This window comes from Lactuca sativa, chromosome 4, assembly GCF_002870075.4.
Source record: "Lactuca sativa cultivar Salinas chromosome 4, Lsat_Salinas_v11, whole genome shotgun sequence".
In the NCBI taxonomy this organism is placed as follows: domain Eukaryota; kingdom Viridiplantae; phylum Streptophyta; class Magnoliopsida; order Asterales; family Asteraceae; genus Lactuca; species Lactuca sativa.
In genome coordinates this window covers 23,306,307-23,328,703 of record NC_056626.2, presented here as the reverse complement: position 1 = coordinate 23,328,703, position 22,397 = coordinate 23,306,307, and the positions used below count along the sequence as shown (strand labels likewise).

At 34.6% G+C, this 22,397-nt stretch overlaps 2 protein-coding genes across 4 annotated transcripts; one reads left to right on the top strand and one right to left on the bottom strand.

Moving 5' to 3' along the window:
- Nucleotides 1-1,598: 1,598 nt before the first annotated feature.
- On the top strand, nucleotides 1,599-7,742 carry LOC111898192 (uncharacterized). Of its 3 annotated transcripts, none has more exons than XM_023894117.3 (23): nucleotides 1,599-1,958; nucleotides 2,503-2,615; nucleotides 2,711-2,837; nucleotides 2,926-3,024; nucleotides 3,107-3,175; nucleotides 3,253-3,387; nucleotides 3,471-3,539; nucleotides 3,636-3,691; nucleotides 3,771-3,930; nucleotides 4,021-4,185; nucleotides 4,263-4,572; nucleotides 4,662-4,762; nucleotides 4,877-5,077; nucleotides 5,632-5,811; nucleotides 5,919-6,062; nucleotides 6,150-6,224; nucleotides 6,293-6,472; nucleotides 6,551-6,636; nucleotides 6,725-6,779; nucleotides 6,853-6,978; nucleotides 7,070-7,183; nucleotides 7,269-7,394; nucleotides 7,475-7,742. In XM_023894117.3, exons 1-23 carry the CDS (start codon nucleotides 1,845-1,847, stop codon nucleotides 7,538-7,540), a joined length of 2,871 nt encoding a protein of 956 aa, XP_023749885.2. In that variant the 5' UTR covers nucleotides 1,599-1,844; the 3' UTR covers nucleotides 7,541-7,742. The 3 variants fall into 3 exon arrangements, with proteins under 3 accessions (XP_023749885.2, XP_023749884.2, XP_023749883.2); XM_023894116.3 differs by having other exon boundaries at nucleotides 2,926-3,036; nucleotides 7,272-7,394; XM_023894115.3 differs by having other exon boundaries at nucleotides 2,926-3,036.
- Nucleotides 7,743-8,753: 1,011 nt separating this feature from the next.
- LOC111898193 (probable sulfate transporter 3.3) lies at nucleotides 8,754-14,145 on the bottom strand. The gene is made up of 13 exons (XM_023894118.2): nucleotides 13,560-14,145; nucleotides 13,411-13,459; nucleotides 12,838-13,045; nucleotides 12,407-12,578; nucleotides 12,246-12,311; nucleotides 11,455-11,568; nucleotides 11,176-11,292; nucleotides 10,964-11,090; nucleotides 10,502-10,788; nucleotides 10,081-10,271; nucleotides 9,476-9,564; nucleotides 9,265-9,341; nucleotides 8,754-9,143 (listed from the first exon to the last, which is right to left on the bottom strand). The coding sequence occupies exons 1-13, from the start codon at nucleotides 13,884-13,886 to the stop codon at nucleotides 8,985-8,987; spliced, it is 1,983 nt and encodes a 660-aa protein (XP_023749886.1). The 5' UTR covers nucleotides 13,887-14,145; the 3' UTR covers nucleotides 8,754-8,984.
- Between the last annotated feature and the right edge of the window lie 8,252 nt (nucleotides 14,146-22,397).

Below are 22,397 nucleotides of genomic sequence, written 5' to 3'. Positions count from 1 at the left end.
CTAAAACGGTGCGTTGTCGATTCGAAACTTTAAAATATGCCAAAATCTATTTTTATAAATTTCATTTTATATAAAATTTAAATTAAACTTATTATTATATTACTAAAGGTATATTTGTTAACAAGTTTTTGAGAATTTGAACTTTTAGCTTTTGACAGAAAAATTACAGAAAAAACCTTTATTCGAGCTTAAATATTTTATTTTAGGGTGTGTTTGAGATTACTTTTCAAGACAACTTATTAATTTATCGGCTTTTTGAAAAGAAAATAAATAAAAAAATATTTTCAAACTTAATAGTGATTTTGAAAACAACTTTTTAATTTATTCAAAAATTAGTTTTTAAGAAATAACTTATTCTTTATTTTTTTAAAGAACTTATGACTTTTTGAGATGAAATGTTTGTATTATCTTTTAATGAACCCACTCATTTATTTCTTCCCTCATATATATTTCCATGCCATTTTTTTGTCATTTTGCAATTATATATATATATATATATATATATATATATATATATATATATATATATATATATATATATATATATATATATATATATATATATATATATTTGTGGACTTAAAAGCTAATGCAATTTTTTTACAACTCATTTTACCACCCCACAGAGTAAAAAAAAAACCATCCCAAACACCTCCTTAAACAAAATATCGGCAATGCAAAAACCATTTTTAGTAACTTTCCAAAACTTTTAACTTTTATTTTTTACATTGTTATTTATAACATTCTAAAAAAATACTACTATTTTTTTGAACACTTCTATACAAATAATAATACTACTTTCGGTATTCGGTTTTCAAATACTAGCAGTCACTTTCAAACATATCTTAACATCAACTAAAATTTAGTCATGTATTTGACAACTCGGTAATATACATGTAAAGTTTCATATGAATTCATCTAAAAATATAGGTATGGAAAATAGTTGACATACATGTACAAAAAGCATATATGGATGATGTGATTTATAAATGGCTTACCGTTTGTATGTAATTTTCTAACATCAAGAAACAATTTAATAACTATTTTTGGTTATCATTAGAAGTCTAGACTATAGTTTATTCGATTACAAGATAATAATAACACTTTATGCAATAGTAGAAAGATACTTGTTTAGTGTTTGTGGTATTGAATAAAATATTATTAGCATTAAAGTTGTACATATATTAGAACTGTTATCTCTTGCTATATAAAAAAAAACTAACTTACAAAATTCGTTGTTATACTATAGTGAAATTTAGGGATATGATTAATAACTTTGATTTATTATTTTTTATATTATATTTTATGTTGATGTGATGTCTAACTTAATAGTCCACCCATCAAGTTTATGAAACTAACAAATTTACTCCATATTTTTTATATATATATATATTTCAAAAAACCCTATAAGTTAAAACCCATCTCCAAGAGACTCAAATTTTATAGTTTATTATTGACATTATTTTTTATTTCAATAAGTCATTTGGGCTTAAATCAATAACTTATATTATGTGACTATTGTTATACTATTAAAGTTGTGTCATATGTATCACTTTGAAAAACATTTATCTTGAAGCCATGAAAATTATTATGGCCCAAAAAATTAGAACTCAAAATAGTTTACAGAGATCAGCGAGCCGAAGGCAGTTGGAGTAGAGAGAAACATGGTTTATGCGTATACACAAAACCTTTACTAAAAAACAATCCTCCCTCTTCATCAGATTCCCTCCCGCTTTCTCTCTCTCATCTTCAGTTCTAGTTTCCGGCAACAACAAGAAATTCAGATTGGTGGATTCTAACCCACTTCAGAATTTCCTGTTCTTGCTGCTTATCAAGTTATCATCATGGATGATGATGTAGTGCACCGAGTTTTACAAGGTGGCCGGGATTACTACCAAGAAACCCCCTCTACTTCCTCATCGTCTCCGTCTATTCTCCAATCTCTTCCCCTTCATGCGGTAGGCCGATTTCATCTTCTTTGTGTTTTCATCGTGCATGCCAAGTGCTTGATGAAATAACCTAATCAATTTCTTATCTTTCTATGTTTGGATCCCTACCAACAAGATCATTGCTCAATCACTTCGATTAAAAGAAATTTGCAGTTCGATTGTATAGTTAGTTTGACTGTTTTGTAAATTAATCTCTCCGTGTCTCAGATATAGAGAGAAACTTCCAGATTTCAACTTAAAGGGGCATAATTCTCGATTTCCAAATTGTCATTAATGTGAACTTTCGTAATTTTTGAGAAAAGTTTTGATACTTGCATTGCATTATGCTATACTTGTAAGTTGTAACATATCAATCCCTATGGTTTCCACATTTGAAACAATCTTAGGTTGATCTTAATATAAACTGTTACTTACTTTTCTATCTGCAAACAAGTTTCAGACAGAAAAGTCAAACTGAGTTCGCATCAATGTTATACCTACTTTCCGAAAACGCAAAAACTGATAAACTTAATAACTTTTCTAATAACTATTTTGGTGTTTGGAACTTCTGCAGTCTTTTGATCGTGGGTATTACTTGTTGGTGAAATCAATTCAAGAACTTAGATCAAAAAAAGAGGGCATTGTAGCTGTTGGCATTGGTGGTCCTAGTGGATCTGGTAAATCAAGGTAATTTTCATATTCCAAATTCATGTTTTGTTTATAAATTTTCTCACAATGTATTTGGAATGATCTTAAAGATGCACATTGAATAATGTCTACAGCTTAGCAGAAAAAGTGGCATCCGTTATTGGTTGCAGTGTCATATCAATGGAAAACTATCGCACTGGAGCTGATGAAGGAAATGATTTAAGTTCAATAGATTTTGATCTTCTAGTTCAGAATCTTCAGGTAAAAAAATTTCTTTCTAAAATCAATCTTGAAAAGATACTTATTAGTTATTACGTAATGATTACTGAAACTCTTTGATTTGATATAGGATTTGTTGAAGGGTAAAGATATATTGACACCAGTGTTCGATTTCCAACAAAAAAGACGCATTGGAACTACAGAAATCAAGAGTACCTCTTTCGGGGTGGTGCGTAAAGACGTAATTGCCCTCTTACATGTAGACTAGGCTTACTAAGCTGGTTGCTCTTATATGTTGTACATTGTTTCAGGTAATAGTCGATGGCACTTATGCTCTTCATGCAAGACTACGCTCGCTGCTAGACATTCGTGTGGCAGTGGTAATTACCATTTTACCCCTAACCTACTTATATTCAAACTAAATATCCGTTATATCTAATGACTAATATCTATACAGGTTGGCGGAGTGCATTTTAGTCTTCTTTCAAAAGTGAAATATGATATTGGAGAGTCTTGCTCATTGGACAATCTAATTGATAGCATTTTCCCTTTGTTTAGGAAACATATTGAGCCAGATCTTCACCATGCACAGGTAGGACATTTAAGGTTCCAACCTTAAATTATATATTTTTTTGTTTCCTGATAATCTTTTGTTTATAAATTATAATGCTGCAGATCAGAATCAACAATAGTTTTGGTCAATCATTTAGAGATTCAATTTACAAGCTCAAATGTAAAAGCGAGGTCTGTTTTCTCTAACCTTCCTTACTTGACTTAGCATAATTTTATGTCAATTGTCATTCTTTTAAAAAGTCAAAGCTGTTGAAATTTGAATATCAGTCAGAAAGTGGTCAACCCGTGTACTCTTTTCCAAAGAAGGAAGCACAGATTGATAAGTGAGTCATCAAATTGTTGTCTCTTATGGTATTTTTTTTTTCTTTTCAAAATCTAAATATGATTAAAATTCCTTTTCAGTTTCATTGAGATGTATTTAAGGCCTCCATCAGCAAGTGAAGAAGCACGTGTTAATGATTGGATTAAAGTGAGACAAAGTGGTATCAGATATTATCTTTCATTGGGTGATCGAAGAATTGTTGACAAAAATTTCATTATTCGCCCAAAAGCCGAGTTTGAGGTGCATAAACAATAAACAATAAACATAAAAAAGATTCTTCCTTTAATTCAACCTTAACTAACATTAATTTCATTTTCGTTTTCCTAACAGGTGGGAAGAATGACCCTAGGTGGGTTATTGGCTTTGGGTTACAATGTTGTTGTGAGTTATAAACGCGCATCAAAATCAATCATTTATGACAATCTTTCAATCTCCTTGGAGACAATCGATACTCTTTCTGAAACATATTTAGTCCTCAGAGGCAGAGATAGAAAAGTATGTTCTTACTTTACTTCTCATTCTTTTGTTAACATAATTATAAAAAGAACCGATTTTTTTTTTTTTGGGTGTAGATGGTTGAAGCAGAGGCATTAAGGCTAGGGATAACAGGACCATGGATCACAAGATCATATCTTGAAATGATTCTTGACACCAAAGGTGTTCCACGCCTTAATACACCTCCACTTTTACCTACAATAATATCACCTTCATCTACACAAAAAGAAGCACCATTAATTGCACCAAAGCCACTGCGTATTCGTCCAGAACTTGTGAACAGGGATGATGACATGTCACAACCATGGACTCGATCTCCCACCAAGTCCAAAGTGGAGCCAGTTTTAGCCCCATGGCAATTCATCTCATCAGATGGATCTTCAATTGGTATGTAATTTTAATAAAAAAAAATAAAAAAATAAAGAATTAAATTTAATGATATATGTCTTGGTGTTCTTCTCATCAAGCATCTACAGATCCTTCTTCTTTCAGGGATACACATACACTGCAGCTTGCTCCAATGCCTGATTCTTTTGATCTTGATAGGGGGCTGTTACTTGCTGTACAAGCAATACAAGTGAGTGTGTTACAAGTTATACAGGATTTGGGGATGAACTGATGAAAGATGAAATCATTTTTTTCTTAAAATTAGGGTTTAGTGATTGTTTGTATGTGTGTGTGTGTGTTTTAGGCTTTGTTGGAGCACAAGGGCATGCCAGTCATTGTTGGAATTGGAGGGCCAAGTGGGTCCGGGAAAACTAGTCTGGCCCGCAAAATGGCAAATATTGTTGGTTGTGAAGTTATTTCTCTTGAAAGTTATTATAAATCTGAGCAATCAAAAGACTTCAAATATGATGACTTCCGCTCACTTGATCTACCTTTACTCACAAAGGTAATACACATTCTATCTTTTTCTTTTCAGTAAATTACATTTTTGGTCCGAGTATAGCTCACTTTTTCAATTTTGGTCCCAAAAAGCTTTCTCTCTGAATTGTGGTCTTCATTTGAGGCGTTTGTAACATTTTTGGGTCCTTGTTCCAAGTAAAATGACTATTTTTCGAACCAAAATTGCAAAAATCAGTTATACTCAACCGAAATATAGTCATTTTATTTGGTACAAGGACCAAAGACGTACAACTTACAAGAACCTTGAATAAGGACCAAAATTGTAACAACTTTTTTTGAGATCAAATTTGCAAAATCGGCTATACCCAGGGACCAAAAGACGTTACAGTAACCTTGAATAAGGACCAAAATTACAAGAGAACTTTTTTGGACCAAAATTGCAAAAGTCAGCTATAGTTAGGGACCAAAAACGTTACAAGAATGTCATATAAGGACCAAAATTGCAAAACTCAGTTATACTCAAGGACCAAAAATGTAATTTTGTGATATTTCCATTTGCATCATCTGGGACAAAAGATGTTGATGCTTTTTTTGGTGCAGAATATTGGTGATATGAGAAGAGGTAGGAAAGCAAAAGTACCCGTATTTGATTTAGAAAGTGGGGCCCGCAGTGGGTTTAAAGAACTTGAAGTTTCTGAAGATTGTGGAGTCGTCATAATTGAAGGTGTTTACGCTTTACACCCTGATATCAGAAAGTCTCTCGACCTCTGGGTTGCTGTTGTAAGATCAATTAACTTTTTTCTTTTTTTTTTTGGTAAAATGATCAATCATGGTTTTATATAAAAATATTATTATGTTTTTTAATATTTAAAAAAAAAAAAATACAGGTTGGAGGTGTACATTCACATCTCATTTCTCGAGTTCAAAGAGACAAAAGTAAAGCAGGATGCTTTATGTCCCAAAATGAAATCATGACAACCGTCTTTCCTATGTTCCAGCTTCACATTGAACCCCACCTTGTTCATGCACATGTTAGTAGATGACACTAATGTACAATTTATTTATTTATTTTTATTTTTTTAATAAAATTCTAACATTTATAAACTTTTATCTTGCAGCTGAAAATCCGTAATGATTTTGACCCTGTGCTATCTCCTGAAAGCTCATTGTTTGTATTAAAAAGCAACAAACAAGTAAGCTCAAGCTCAATCTCGTTACATATTATGAAAATATAAAATATTTTCAATATTGAATGTGACAGGTGGCATATCAAGATATTCTAAAGTTGCTTGATCCTACAAAGATTTGCAGCTCTGCTCAAAATTTTATTGATATATATTTAAGGCTTTCTGGGATTCCTCCAAGTAATGGACAATTAACAGAGAGTGATTGTATGCGGGTGAGAATATGTGAAGGCAGATTCGCACTACTCATAAGGGAGGTCTGTGGTCAAAGTTTATATTTAATTATTTTTTCTTTTCATTAAAAAATTATATATGTTGTTGTTTCTAATAATCAGCCTATAAGAGAAGGGGATTTCATAATTCAACCAAAGGTGGACTTTGACATCAGTATTAGTACAGTTTCTGGTCTTCTCAATCTTGGGTACTTAACATAATTTTATATTTTTGTATTTATGTGAAGCAGTTATTATCTTTTATATAAATATTTTATCTATTAAAATGGTTTTCAGGTATCAAGCTGTAGCTTACATTGAAGCATCTGCATATATCTACCAAGATGGAAAGGTAAAAGATTTTTATGTGTAAAATTACAGAATTGGTCCCTGTGGTTTTTAATATGACCATTTTGTCCTTGTAGCTTTTAATGGAGGTTGATCATTTGCAAGATGTCCCGGGGCCATATATACAAATTAAAGGGGCAAATAAGGAAGTTGTTGTAGCTGCTGGTTCGGCTCTTGAGCTTGATGGTTCATACACCACAAAGGTTTTTCCTACTTTATTTATTTATTTATTTATTTAATTTATAGTATTTATTTTATTATTATTCTGATTTAATTATTTGATTCATTTTTTAGAGTTACCTTGAAATAGTACTGGAAAAATTACCAGCATCAGAGAGAAATTCAAGTGGGATCAATGCTCAACAAGCTGCACGGTTGCAAGAACTTGTAGAAAACATTCAATCACAGGTTTAATTTTTAAATTGTTTAATAATAAAAATATAAATATATCAAATTTTGTTAAATAATTTCATTTATTTTGATATATCAAAAGCAGCAGGGTAGCAGTTCATCATCTGAGTCATCACCAAGTAGGGAGGTTATTTCTCCCATTGAAGGTGTGATTGAAGATATGCAGTCAAGAATCAAGAGACTTGAACGGTGGCAGGCAATTAATACAGTAAGTTAAGGGCATTTTGGTCATTTAACATTTATCATTTTTTATGGGTTTATTAATTTTACTCGTCTGATTGTGTGTAGGTGCTATGGACATTTCTGATGTCTGCCTTTGTTGGATATTCACTATATCAAAGGAAGCATCAGTAAAATTTAATTAACAAGTTTTCAGGTGAAAAGTTTAGAAATAATGAACATATTTGAAAAGCTAACACCAAGAACCCGAGACTAACTACATACATAGCAGTATTTTTTTTTTTTTTTTTTTTTTAATAATATTTCTGTTTATTGAAAGAAACTTTTACAAAACAGTGAAATTATTAATTTAAGGGCAAAGTACAGTTTTCGTCAATGTGTTATGCTGAAAGTTACTGATTTCGCCTCTTTTGTGTCTTTTATAGAACTTTTTGCAACACTTTTCGCCCCTCATGTGTCATTTAGATTTGGTCGTTCACCTTTGGTAAAATGACAAGTTTGTCCTCATTTGTATTTCTTTTATTGATTTATCAAAGGTGGGTCTCACCCGGTACCCTTTCACCTCCACAAAATTTCACAGTGAATTTGGACAAAAGAAATGAAATGAAATCTATACGGTTTTGTAAGAGCGATCCATTTATCTAAAAAGAATTAAAAAAATGTGCATATAAATAAATATTTTTAATGGTTGATTTTACATGTTTAATTTTCATGTCATGTGTTTGATCAAATGAATTGAAATCTTTTAACCAAACCTGTTTATTGTTTATTTTGTGTTGGGTTAACATGTCGTATCAGTTTTTGCCGGCTTTAATTGAAGTAGTTTAGGATATGACATGTTTCTTGAGTAAAAAATGGTTTATTTAGAGCTTGTGAATTTCGTCTGTGACAAAACAATATGATCAAAATGTGATCTTCAATTATAAAATTCACTAATTTCTTACGTCTAACAAAATAAAAATATTATATTCTCGAAATAAATAGTAAGTTAACAACTTGCCAAAGCATTTTAAACCTTAGTTGTCAAAATGACACGGGTTTGCCCCAAAAATAATATTTTGTCACTAAAAATAATATTTGGTCACTAAAGATATCAGTTTTCTTAGTTTTGTGTGATAGTTTTGAAATTGTTGGTAACTGAAGTGTACATGTCATTTTGGCCTTTTAAGTTGTATTTTTCAAAATCGGTATTAGAAGAGTCTAGAATGAATCATCCACATATATAGTTTTTGAATTCCATATATATGTTCTATTCGATGCAAAACAATGTGTGGAAGGTGATTTTTAGTCATAATTCTGGTTTATTTCTTTTGATGTATATATTGGACTCTTAAAATAAAAATGTTATATTCATAAAATCCAAGTTCCAAAACAATTAAGACCACAATGATCAAATTAAGTATTATACTGATGTTCCAAAAATATACTTCAAGGGGTTATCCCATTTCCTTCCAGGAACCTTAAACAATATTTGGTTTCTAACAAAACCTAAAAACCCTACAACATTCACGTATTTGAGATTAATTAATTTAGAGTGCTTACAACCTCTTTTCCCACCCCCCTTCCTTCCTACTTATGTTACGTTCACAATTGGAACACCATCCACACATTCATTCCTTCAAACATGACTTGATGACACACCCTTCATTGATGAGAATAACGATGAAACAGCTTCTCCTACAGTCAAGAAAAGCACATTCGGTTGCAGAAGATCATGGGTTCCATCTGCTTTTTGCAATTTCTCCATCACTTCTCCAACTGGATTCACCAATACAAGCTGCAACCAATTCAAAATAACAATAACCATGACTATAAATGTCATAGAAGATAAAGAAAGATAAGTATAATATATGTCTGTTTTACTGTTAAAAGGAATTAACATCTTGAATAGAACTTGCCTCGACACCCTTCTTTTCCAAAACCCTTCTGAGTTCTTGGACAAATGTCACTCCATTTGTATCGATGGCACTTACAGCTGAAATTTACACAAAAAGATAGACAATTGTTTTAGATAATGGAAGTCAAATCGACCCATGTACCCATAAAAGAATCAAATTTGTCATCTATAACTTTTTAATTATACAAAAAAAATAAAAAATTAGAAGTTACCTGCGAGATCCAAAACCACAAATCTTAGACTGGAATGCATTTTGATATTTTCTTCTTCTTCTTCATAATCTTGTATCCACCTCAAAATCCTTCAAGAAACAATAGAAAAAGAAAAAAGAAATCCACGTGTCAAGCAAAACGACATCGGAAATACTACATACTTGGTTCTTGATATATCGTTAGAAACAAAATCGTCATTCCTATAATTTTAAATGCAAAAAACAAGTATTAAACGTTGCAATCAAATCATGATCTTTTTTGGCATCTATACACAACTACTTAATTAGATAGGAACAAAATACATTATTAATGGTTTAAAAACTAGTAAAGATTTGCCACTCAGTCATTAAATAGTCACTAAATCACTGAAAAATAGATACGAAGATGCTATAGATATCTTAACTTGATGGATTTTAAACTTAATCAGGAAAGTTACACATGAGTGTTTTATTTATACATTCATTTATTTTTTCCTTTAAATTCTCCTAAAGTATTGTCAATTCTCTTAGTTTTTATAGATATCATTTATCTATATATAATATTTAATAAAGAAAAACATAGATGTTATACTAAAAGAAAACAGGGTTAATTAATTAATACAATACCTATCATTGAGATAATTGGAATTGGCAAAATTGATTGGAGCTTGGATGCTTAAAATCAAGAAACCTGGTACAGGAACAGCATCCTTGTACTGATGCCTATTCCTAAATATGTCAGTACCAGGTATGTTTCCCAACACCACTGTTTTAGGTCTTGTCATCTGCAACACCATCTTGAATATCGAAATACCAACCTGAAAATTTATTAATCAATCACTAACTTCCTTTCCAAAGCTATTTTAATTATGAGACTCTATAGGTATAGTTATAGCTATTTTAATTATGAGACTGTATAGTTATAATTACAGTTACAGTTATACAATTACAGTTATACGGTTATCGTTATGGTTATAATTACAGTTATACAGTTACAGTTACAGTTACTGGTACTAGTGAAAAGTTAACACATTATGATAACACTTACCGCGAGTGCAAGTCCTTCTTGGACCGAAATAAAGATGACACCAAAGAAAGCACACAACATCACAACGAAGTCGAATTTATCGACTTTCCATATTTGGTAAGCGGCTGGGATGTCAACTAGGCCAATGACGGCTGTGACAATGATTGCACCCAATACAAGGTTGGGTGTATATTGGAATAACGGCATCAAGAAAAGCAGTGTCACCATAACTGTAACCGCCATGATTATGTTTGAGACAGCTGTCTTAGCTCCGGCATTATGGTTCACGGCGGACCGTGAAAATGCACCTAGGATTATGACGGTAGCAGTTAGAGTACAAGTAAAGATTCAAGATGTACAAGTTGTAAAACTTATTTTTTTCTTACTTCAAGGAATAAGAAAATTAAATTTTAGAGTTTCGAAGAAATTTTTATTCATAAATTGATGAATATTCGTATAAACAAAATATATATTGTCTTTTACCTGTTGTGATGTAACAAGAAGTGGTGGAACCAACGACATTCATTACACCAATTGCGATCATTTCTTTATTACCATCTACCTGGTAATTCTTTAATGCCGCAAATGTTCTTCCGACAGCAATCCCTTCCTGTTTGTGAAAAGACCAAAGTACCCTTGTAAGAAAGTTGAGGTTATAACAAGTTGTATGTTATGCAATTGAGGTTGTAACTTACAGTGAGTGAGATTATGCCAGTGATGAGTCCAGTTTTTAAGACTAAGCCCATATGACTTCCATGAAAGTGTAACATGTTCCATGAAGGTGGATTCAATCCTTGTTCTAATTTTCCTATCTATTTAACACATAATAATAACATTAATAGTTAGTGTTTTTTTTTTTTAATTTTTTTTTTATTTTAATAATAGCATGTATACTTTTCGTCCATTTTTGTTATCTATTATTTGTATTTAATCGTTTAATATTTAAGTAAACAAAATATAATAATAGGACTTACCACAGAGATGCCATGGTGTTGAGCTTTGAAAGCAAAAACAAAAAGTGTAGAGACGACGACTGAAAGCAGAGGTGCTCCTGCTGATACCCAAAACAGCTTCGGTTTCTTCATGCTCTGCGACATGTCAACAGGATTTATTAGTTACATTAAATTAAATCTTGAAAAATTATATAACGATTATCGTTTTTTTTTTTTTTAATTTAAAAAAAATAAATTCGTAAATGATTAGGATATTTAATATAATTTTAAAAACTATATTAGTAACATAATATTCTAACCTTCTTTTAAAAAAAGGAGATTCTAAACCTTTATAAAAATATCGGCGACTTTCGAATCCAGTTGCTCAATTTTTAATTTAACTCGGTAAAGTTAAAAATAATTCCTATCAATCATTTTCAAGACTGAAACTTATTATACCCTATTCTTTTATTTTCTCGTAATAATTATGAAGCTAAATAATTACTTAGTGGATAACTGGATATTGATGTGAACGGAATTTAAATATTAGTATAAAATGTATAAACAGTACAACAAAAGGAAAAAAGGAATTTTTGTTTCATGGAAAAAAATAGTGGGGATAAATGTCTTTTAGTAGGAAGGCTCTCTACTTTCGTACCACCCTTCCGCGTCACATGTTTTTTGGAGAGACTCGTGAAGTGTTGTCCCCTCACCCCTGTGTGTTTTTTTGCGGCTTTATTTTATTCTTTTATGAAAATTTATAATAAAAAAAAAAATAAACAATAGAGCACATATTTATGTATACACGTATATGTACACGTATAGATACTTACAATGTGTCTTGTCACAAGCAGGAATACAAGAAAACAAAATCCCATCAAGATTGTTTGCCATGACCACTGCACCCAAAGAAATATTAAAATTAATATTTTAGATATGTAATTCTTTCTATATATTATACTCCAGAATATTAAAAAATTACAATAAGTTTTACCTCTTTAGTGTTGTGAAAAACAGAAGACATAACAGGAACCAATCCCATTTCTTTAGTGAAATGTGTGATTCCAAGAAGAGCTTTCAATTGTTGAAGTGAAACTATGATAGCTGCCCCAGCCATGAATCCAATAAGTGTAGCTTTTGACAAGAAGTCAATTATAAACCCAAGCCTATATATATATATATTATATACATCCATGTTATAAATGTTATAATTAATCACTTATACATCATGCATTAAAACTTGTAAAGTCATCAACCTCATGTCCCATGGAATGTTTTAAGACTTAGAGAGGTCAACATCGTCTGACCACTGAAATCAAATTTAACATATATGTTTGATCTGATTTCAATTTTCAGCCGTTAGATAATGGTTTTGGATGATTGTTGACGGTTGATTAATTATTTCAAGAAAGAGAGAAAATAGACCTTAGAAATCCAAGAGAGGCTTGAAAGAGACCAGCAAAGAAGGTAGAAGTGAAGGCTAATTGAAGAAACAAAAGAGGGTCTTGAGCAGGTGACACTTCTTGTCTTAACATTGACCCCATTAACAGTGATGCTATTGAAACTGGTCCAACTGCTAGATCTTTTGAACTCCCTAGCACAGCATATACTAGTGGTGGCACAAAACTTGAATCTGTATATATATAATCATTTAAATCATGTTTTAATTAAACACATATATATATATATTTTCAACAATTTATTCATATTTAATTTGTGTGGGGTTAACTTTTTTTCTTCCGTTCTTCTCTAGAAATGAGTTCATGATGAACCGATACTTGATGTGGAATCTTTTGGACAAAAAGTGTTGGTGCAAAGAAAGATTCTTTTTGCATTTATATTTTTCTTAATTAAAAAGTTATTCATTTGTGTAAAGTATGGTGTCTTTTTGACATCTTCACCTGGTTAACAAACTGAATCACTAGCTAATAGTAATAACTAGCTAGCTCTTTTAGTCTTTTAGAGTTGATGAGTTTGAATTGAAAAAAGAATACTTACATAGACCAACGATAGGTGGGAGATTTGCAAGCTTTGCATAGCTTATACCCTAAAAAACAATAATAAAACCAAAAAGACAATATATGTCAGAAAACCCTAAACAAATAGTACTCTACTAAACAGAGTGATAGCAAAAGACAAAGATTTACCTGAGGAATGGCTAAACTAGCAATGGTGAGACCAGAAACAACATCAGATTTGAGTAGATTAAGATTATAATGAGGACCCCATTGAAGTATAGGGAAAATGTACTGAAAACCAAGCAACCATTTTTGCTTAGCGGATTGGCCTTTGAACTGCCTAAGAGGATCATCAGGAAAGAAGGTTTCTTTCAGCCTATTCTTTAACTTCTGTAAACTACTTCTCTTTGGTGGTGTTTCAACTTTGTGAATCTCCATGGATATCTCTACACATGGATGATTATGATGATGATGATGATTTTGAGAACCCAACTCTTGTTCGACCTTTCCCTCCATTCTTTTTGTTTTTACAAAGATGGAATCTTTTTTCAAAGACTTATAAGATCAAGATAATTGAAGGATTGTATGAGAGGATGAACTAGAAGATGGAATCAACATGAGGGGGTGTTTGCACTTATAAAGAATCATGGGTTGGTGTTGTGTATGTCATCTTATGAGACATGCATCCCCACACATCCATCAACTTTCCAAATGGAAGAGAGAGAGAGTGAAAGAAAGAGAGAGAGATTTCCTTGATTTTTCCTCTATTTTTCAAGAAGGGTCGGTATAGACGATAGTGTATGGATGAGGGCTTGGGAACTTTTTAGGATTCTGGCCAAGTTCAAAAAGGACATAAAACAAGAGGGTTTTTGTTTGTTTGATGCATGAGTGGAACAATAATTGAAAATGTTTGATTAATTAATGTGGAAAGTGGGTATGAAAAAAAAGATTGCTTTTAGGTGTTCCTAGCTTGATTGCTTACTTAATTATGCTTGTATATATGGTGCCCTTCTCTAAGTTGGTTATGACTTCAATGGTGTGCAGTTGAAGAAAGTTTAAATGTAATTCTGATGTACGCAGAGATGATAGTTGTCTCGCAATAAGATGGTCGGTACGACGGTTCTTGATAACGTCGATGATGGTATATTTTAATTCAATGTCTTTTTTTTTATGTGATTTTGCTTTACTTAAGTCGGCAAGAGTGAATCGAATGTGATTTTGCTTTACTTTAACGGTGTGATGCTAACATTTTTTTTAGAGAAATCATTCAAAACTTTTGTATTTATTTTAAATCTAATTTTTGTTTCAACCGAAAAAATAATTTTTGTATATATATTTTTCATAATTTAATATTTAATCTTATCGTAGACAATGCAAAACTTGATGCACGAGTGGTAGATCACGCTCAAAAGTTCTCCGACACGAGTCTAAGTCATTGCTCTGCGATCCGTTTCCCAACTTCGCTTGTGCGAATTGATATAGAAATTGTAAAACAGAAAAACCACGCAAAACACGACTTATTTGAATAACCCGGTAACCTACCAATTCTAGAAATATGATTTTTGGCTAGCAAAAAGCATTTAAAATATACAATTCAAGTGTAAACTTAGTTTTACAAAAATTAACATCGTTCATTTTAGGTTTACATAAAAATAGATTTCGTTTAATATATATGTGATAATAATGGGAGGTGGTTCTTACAATATAAATGCAATGACATCTCACCATGAATATGGTACGGTGTGACGTGGAAACCCAAATCAGTTACTCGATTTCTGAGTGAAGTGAAGAAATACGAATGGTGATTTAGAAAGGATAATTGTCCGAAGTAGAGTGAGTTCCTAGCTACATGGCAAAATTAATTGACATGTTTAGTTGTTTCAGTTTTATTTGTATATGAATCCGGCTCCATAATTACAAGAATTTACGGTTATGGTTATAAGATTCTAATGTATCATTTTGTAATAATATCTATTAATTTTTGGCAAAAAGGTAAAGGGATTAATATGGGCAAGTTTTGCTTTTGAACCACCAATTAACATGTATGTTATGGATTTGGACTATCAATGAACATGTAGGTTGGATATGGCAACTTGGCACTTGGCAGGTATCACTAGGGGAAGTAGGCCATGGAGCCATGTTTTCTTTTTGACCATGATAAAGTGTTGTATTTTTCCCTAATAATTAATCATTTTTTTTATTTTTCATTTAAAAGTATAGTATATAATATTAGTTTGGGGAAATGATATTATACTCGGATCAAATTTTTAAGTTGTGGTTTAAATGGTTCATAAATTATGACCGATTTTATGAGGGCATAAAGTGAGTTTTGTCCGCTCTAAATAGTCATTTTGGACAACATGAAGGTGTAAACCGATTACCCTTATGAATGTTCTTCAAAATTGCTTGCTAGCCATATCACCAATCAAAGGAAATTTTGGTGTTCTTCCCAAAATTGGAACCACCAAGCTATAAACAAAGCAAATAAGAAAGAGAGGTAGCTCACGTATGAAATTGAACGATAGATAGAGAGTAAAGGTATCAAGGGTTCTAGAGCAAGGCCTAGGGTTTTGGGGTATCGGACAAAAAGGAACCGGTCGTATTGGAGACTGTTGAAGAAGGGACAAAAGTATGTTGCGGGTGAGATTAATCTGTCAGTAACAGGAGTTGAGTTGTTTGACGCTAAGATATGGTGCGCCGGTGTGTTAGGCGATGAAATTTGAGTGGAGTAGTAGCCAAAGAAATATGCTATCTAAATTCAACACTACAAAAATAGGTCTTTGATTCATATAATCAAATACGGATCTACCCTACGTCCACCCAAAAAACCCAAATAATTTTTTATCACTAAATCAATCACAAAGTACTAGTAATTAGTAATTACAGTGGCAATGACGGTGATAGCAAAGACAAGCAAGCAAACAAAGAATGCAAGCTCAGAAGTAGATGAAGATGAACTTTGTTAGGTTTCATTACGAACCCATGTTAGTGGTTCATCAGAGTCTAGTTTATCCCATGAGGGTTGCTTATTGGAGCCTAGTTTATCCTTCTATATGAATTGCTTTCTCTAGTTGTCATCTTATGAGGGATTCCGAGCATTAAAATTGAGGGATATTTTAAGGTTTTTATGAATGCGGACAAGGTAACGAGAGGTTGGTGTAATGTGGAGAGATATAATAGATGTATACATGTTTGTGATTGTCAAATTGAAACTAGAAATTTGAATACAACTGAAATGATGAGTTCAAAAAGGGTTTTATTGATTGAAATCAAGTGATTTTAACTTAACCGGTTTGTGATTTTTGAAAGATTGATTTTAGATGGCAATTAAGATCCATTTTCTCCGTCACCGATACATACACATTTGCATAGGCAGCCACATAGTCAGTTAATGCTACATCACTGCTGAAAGAATAGATGTGGAATGTTGTACAAGTTGTTAGAGGTTAAAGGGACAAATAGATGAGGTCATATGTAACGTCCTGAAAATTGAAAGTGAAATCTTTTTATTTTTAAAACCATAAACCATACAAACAAATTGTTCCAAAACCATTCAAAGTGAATATAACATTAAACATCAGAGTAATAATCACAAATAGTCAATGCAGAATAAACTCTGGGGGATGCAGTGCGATCACGCCAGGCCCTTCCCTCTGGAACCAGAAGTACCTGAAACAATAAACATAAAACCATAAGCACAAAGCTTAGCGAGTTCCCCAAAATACCCCATACCATACATAACCTCGGGCCCCCAACATATAATCAGGTCTCACCCAACATACATAACGGGCCTCACCCAATATAATAATGGGCCCCACCTAACATACATAACATGAAATAATCACAAAGACAACTAACATCTTGCATAACACAATATAGGGGCCCTGCCCATTAAGAAAAATAGGCCCAACCCAAACATAAAGATAAAGGCCCAACCCATCATACACATGCAAGGGTCATAAAGACAACTATCATCAATCCTAACACAATCTAGTGGGCCGAAATTGGTGCTACTGCTCTCATTGCCATAAATACCAATGCTATGCACCACTGTTAACATATCCCACTAGGTGTAACACTCCATTTATTTAATAAATAAATAAACAAATTAATGAATATATAGTAGCCCTAAAATCAATACTTATATAGCAAGGTGTTGGTCTCGAGGAGCTAATTGTCACGGTTTTAGAGATCGGGGGTTAAAAGTGTAAAATCCGGGTTCAGGTTGTAAATATTTACGAAGACAGGGGATCCTTGGTAATTTTTGGAACTTAAGTTGAAAAGAATGAGAGGAGGAGGGACTAAAAATGTTAACATGGATGAAGTTTGATCATTGGACTTAAATTGAAATGGATTTGGAATGATGAGGGCTAAAGAGTAAATTCTGGACCAATTTGAAAAGGATTTGTTGAGGGAGGGGCTGTTTAGTAAAGTCCGGACTTTATTTGTAAAGGAATTCAAGGGGCAGGGTTTAAATGGTAATTTATAGACTTATCTTGGAAAGATTTTATGGAGGAGGGGCTGGAACCGTCATTATGGAAAATATATGATAAGGGACGGGGTATATAACTGTTACCCTCTTAACCCTAACCCTAATATGGATAGCAGCCATCACTTACACTCTCCACCCTTATGTCTCCCACCGGCTGCCACCTCATTCTTCACTTCCGGTAGCCGCCACCATCAAAGAAGCCCTCCTCAGCCACCCTTTTTGGCATCACTGAGTCCGACAACCTAGTCTTCCTGCTACATCATCGAAAAACATCGTCGTTCTTCCCAGTGCCGCCGAACCCCCTTGCCGCCTCGCTGCTACCGCTATGGTCAATTCCGATGAGAAGGTGAAGCCGCCAATAGCCGTCTCTGCTGAAGAAGAGGATGGAGCGCCTCATGACGCCTCTTCTATCGCTCACGGTTCCACCATCCCTCTTGTCCCTTCGTCGGTGATTCGTTCCAAGCCATAGCCACCGTCTGCCACCGCTCAGATTGGTCGCCAAGGGTGCTGCCAACCACTAGGACGTCGCAGCCGCCATGATACCTTAATCTTCCGCCACCAGTCACCGTGAAAGGTGGCTGTGTGTGTGTGTTTTGGTGCGTTTGTGTTCATTTCTATAGTGAGAGGGTGTTGTGTGGGTGTTTAGTTGGCCAGAAAAGCCACCGCCACCATGTACAACCGTGTGTGTGTTTCTTAGTGGGTATGTGTGTTTATTTGAGATTTAATATTGTAAAATGTAATTAGGAATTGGAATAATGAAAAGAAACCCTAACCACCACCGTGAGGTGGTGGCTGCCACCTCCTGCCGCCACCAGCCGCCGTGTTGGGTGGCGGTGTGCTTGTTTTGATTGATTCGTTGGGATGACAAAGGGACTAAAACCCTAATGGGCCTAATGAACACTAATGGATCTAAGGACTTAACTTTTGGGCCTATTGGGTTATGATTGGGTTGGACACCCTAATTAGGGTTTAGAAAACCCTAATTTTGGATATATGGGCCTTGGACTTATCGAGACTCACATTTGGGCCATTGGAATGGAATTGTAAATTACACCCAATCACACCATATGACTTGTCTAGTAGAGTGATGGACTTAATGGATTAAGTCCTTAATGGGTTAAGTGAGAAACACTTAACCCGAATCGTCATTTTATGTGGAACCCTAATTTCACTTGGGATTTGAGTTGGACCTTTCTATTGGGCTTTGGTGATTGGGCCAACAATGGGCCATCCAAGAACAGTCAATGGACTAGAATAATTAGATGAGCTTTAGGGTAAGGCCTATATGAAGATTTGGGCCCAATTTGGAAAATTGGACCATATATGGGCCATAGTTCGGGCCTTAATGATTATATGATATTGGGCCATTAGAATGCCAAATGTTGGACTGGAATAAATGGTTGGGCCTTAGAATAAGACCATGTAAAGGTTTGGGCTTTCATAGTTAGACTTTTGGGCCTTTAGATTGGGCCTTGAGTTTGAATCAAGCTAAGACGGGGGTAAACTAGTTTTTTACGCCAAGTATGGACTCATGGATATGTTGGGACCCAATTGCTGACTGGGTGTTATTTTGATGATTGACAGTTCGAGAACCTGTCATCCAGCAGCTAGAGTTTTGTCTACGGGACTTCAGCAATGTGAGGTGAGTTACCTTCCAGTAGTGGTGGGTCTACGGCCACAATGCCGACCCACTAGTAGGAGTTGTATGTTAGATGATTGTCTTTGTGATAATTATCTAGGTTTGCTACTACCTGATGTGTTTTATGTGCTAGCCTGATATGATGTTATGTGATAGTAGCAGTAAGGGGAATAGTCCCCGTGTTACGATCGTTAGGACCGAAGGGTAGGTCGGGCACCCCAGATATTCTTGACAATATGTTATGCTATGTTATTGTGTGGTAGTAGTAGGGGTGAAATAGTCCCTGTAGCCGGTTGAGATAAACAGGAGGGTAGGTCAAGCACCCGAGAACTGCTTGACATGGGTAGATCAAGCACCCCAGAACTGCTTGACAAGGGTAGGTCCGGCACCCCAGAACTGCCTGGCAGGGTAGGTCGGGCACCCTAGAATTGCTCGACAGTATGTTTGTTGTATGGTATGTGGTATGATGCGGGAACTCACTAAGCTTCGTTCTTACGGTTTACATTTTTGGTTTCAGGTACTCGTTTTCAAAGAAAAGGAGTCGGCTTGATCGCAGCACATCACACTATGTTTTCCGCACATGAGATCTTTGGGATTACACTCTGATATGGTTTTATGATAATGTGGTTTGATTATTGACACTTTGGTTTTGACTTGAGATATTATTATAAATATGTTATACTATTGGTTTTATATAATAACTTAATTAAAATGAAATTTTTGGTCTTAAATTTTGGGATGTAACAAGTTGGTATCAAAGCCTTGGTTTGAGGGATTCAGATATACTTTCAGGTGTGTATGGACTCAAACTAAGGACTTCGTATGAAATTTTTTCAAAAGTAATATCATTTTATAAAAAGAAGTTTGAAAAGAGAAAAGAAGTTTGAAAGGAACAAGGTGTGTGATGCGTGCAATCAACCGAGCTCAAGTAAGTTTTCCCCAAGATACCCATACATGTTATGTTATGATATGATATGATTATGAGAACTGCATGCTAGATTAGGGATAAGGATCTAGGAAGGATGCCTTATGGAGGACTTGTGACGTCGGACGATGGTGAAATCAACCCAGTCAGACCCATGCTGTCCCTTGACGACATTGGTTGATTTGCACCAGAGGGGCAAACATCTACTCAAACACCAGCGATGACGACAGTCGGTTCTGCGGCGGAATTCATAGCTAATCTATGGCGTCCGCCACCCACCGCAACAAAGCATTTGGTCACAACGACCACAACAGCGCCACAAGAGACACCAACCCATCAATCGCAACTAGCTACCAAAAGACCTCAACCTCCACCATGACAAACGGGGATGAGTACTTGGTCTCCAAGCACCATCTTTCCTTCCTTGCAACAGCTGATGATGGGCTACCAGTTCTCCCCTATGGAAATCATGCCACACATCCCGTTCTTCATGCAACAACTGATGTTCAACCCATACTCCCACCTTTTCCAGGGAACATTCCCTCAAGCTGCGCAATCGTAAGGGCACAATGCCCAAACAACGCCGACGTAGGGGACGAACTCGCACACACTGGAGCAAACGGAGTTAAACTCATAATCTCATCAGCTCATGTATGCAAACACATTACAATAACCATATATCCCCCAAACACCCATGGACAATCAAGGGTACAACTATAGATATGACCAGGGGTACAACAGTCCGTACCAGACCCAACAATTCATGGCATATAACAGATTCCCTTTCCCACCAGATGGAAAGCTCAGTGGGAAGTGCCAGCTCGACCTTTTGCTAAGAGCTCCTGCAATACTAGATACCATATTCAGCTATGATACCAAACATACCAAAATACGATGGCACAACCGAATCGGATGAACACATCAACACTTATGAGTGGATGATGACATCGCTTAGAATGGACAAGAGGTTCACTTTCACATATTTCGTTGTCATGTTATCAGGGAACGCATGCAAGTGGTTCAAAGCGCTGCACCCAAGGAGCATCTCAAGTTTTGAACAACTGTGATACCTCTTTCTCAACAACTTCATGCATCTTAGAAAGGGGAAAGGGGATGCAAACTCCATAATGACATGCAAACAAAAGGAGGGCGAGTCCATACGGGCACACCACGATAGGTTCACACTCGCAACGCTCAGTGTCCCAGGCCACAAAGAGTTCCTCGTTACGGATGCCTTCACCGAAGGGATGCTCCCCGAACCTCTATCCAAAAAGATGTAAGGAACAGCGCCAAAGACCAGAGATGAACTCAAGTATCAGGTGGAAAAGTACTTTAGGCAAATCGAGGGAGAAGAATGAAAAGAAGATAACCTCAAAATTATGGCGAATGCATACTTAAAACAAGCGGAAGCAAACTCCCACTCTAGCCCCAACCACCGGGATTTCCATGATAGGAGAAATGATAAACATATCTGACACTCGAGGCTCCCATATCGAAAATTCCGTCCATTCGGCAAGGATGAGCTCCGGAGCAGTAGGAATGAGGTGCATGTTATTGAAAAACCACCACTAAAGCTAGACAAAGAAAAAGGGATATATTACGAATACCACAAAAGCAAGAAACACAATACCGGCAAATGCATAGTACTGAAAAGAGAAGTGGAGGAAAAACAGCTGACAAGCAACCTCATAGAAGTTACGAAACACCTAGGGTCCAAGTTTGAAGTTGCTCACAAATAGGTTCGAGCTCAAAAGGATACCGACAAACACCCGACTAAGGGGATGTCTGATAGTTGCTGATTGAGTTAGGCCTGACTGAGTTAGAAGATCTGACTGAGTCTGTTCTGATTGAAACCATTTTGTCTGATGATGCATCTGATTGGCTGTGCTGAATAATAAAAATGACCACATTACCCTTCTATTCTATTTTGTGTGATAAAATGTATCTTTTTGATAAATCATTTCAAATCCA

Excerpts from the sequence above, each read along its gene's own strand:
- LOC111898192 (XM_023894115.3), top strand. The coding sequence starts at position 1,845 with ATGGATGATGATGTAGTGCACCGAGTTTTACAAGGTGGCCGGGATTAC. Across the intron at positions 4,573-4,661 it reads ATCAGATGGATCTTCAATTG|ATCCTTCTTCTTTCAGGGAT; the intron begins GTATGTAATTTT and ends AAGCATCTACAG. Across the intron at positions 7,395-7,474 it reads GGTGGCAGGCAATTAATACA|GTGCTATGGACATTTCTGAT; the intron begins GTAAGTTAAGGG and ends GATTGTGTGTAG.
- LOC111898193 (XM_023894118.2), bottom strand. The coding sequence starts at position 13,886 with ATGGAGGGAAAGGTCGAACAAGAGTTGGGTTCTCAAAATCATCATCAT. Across the intron at positions 11,091-11,175 it reads CTGGCATAATCTCACTCACT|GAAGGGATTGCTGTCGGAAG; the intron begins GTAAGTTACAAC and ends TTTCACAAACAG. Across the intron at positions 10,272-10,501 it reads AAGAAGGACTTGCACTCGCG|GTTGGTATTTCGATATTCAA; the intron begins GTAAGTGTTATC and ends ATAAATTTTCAG.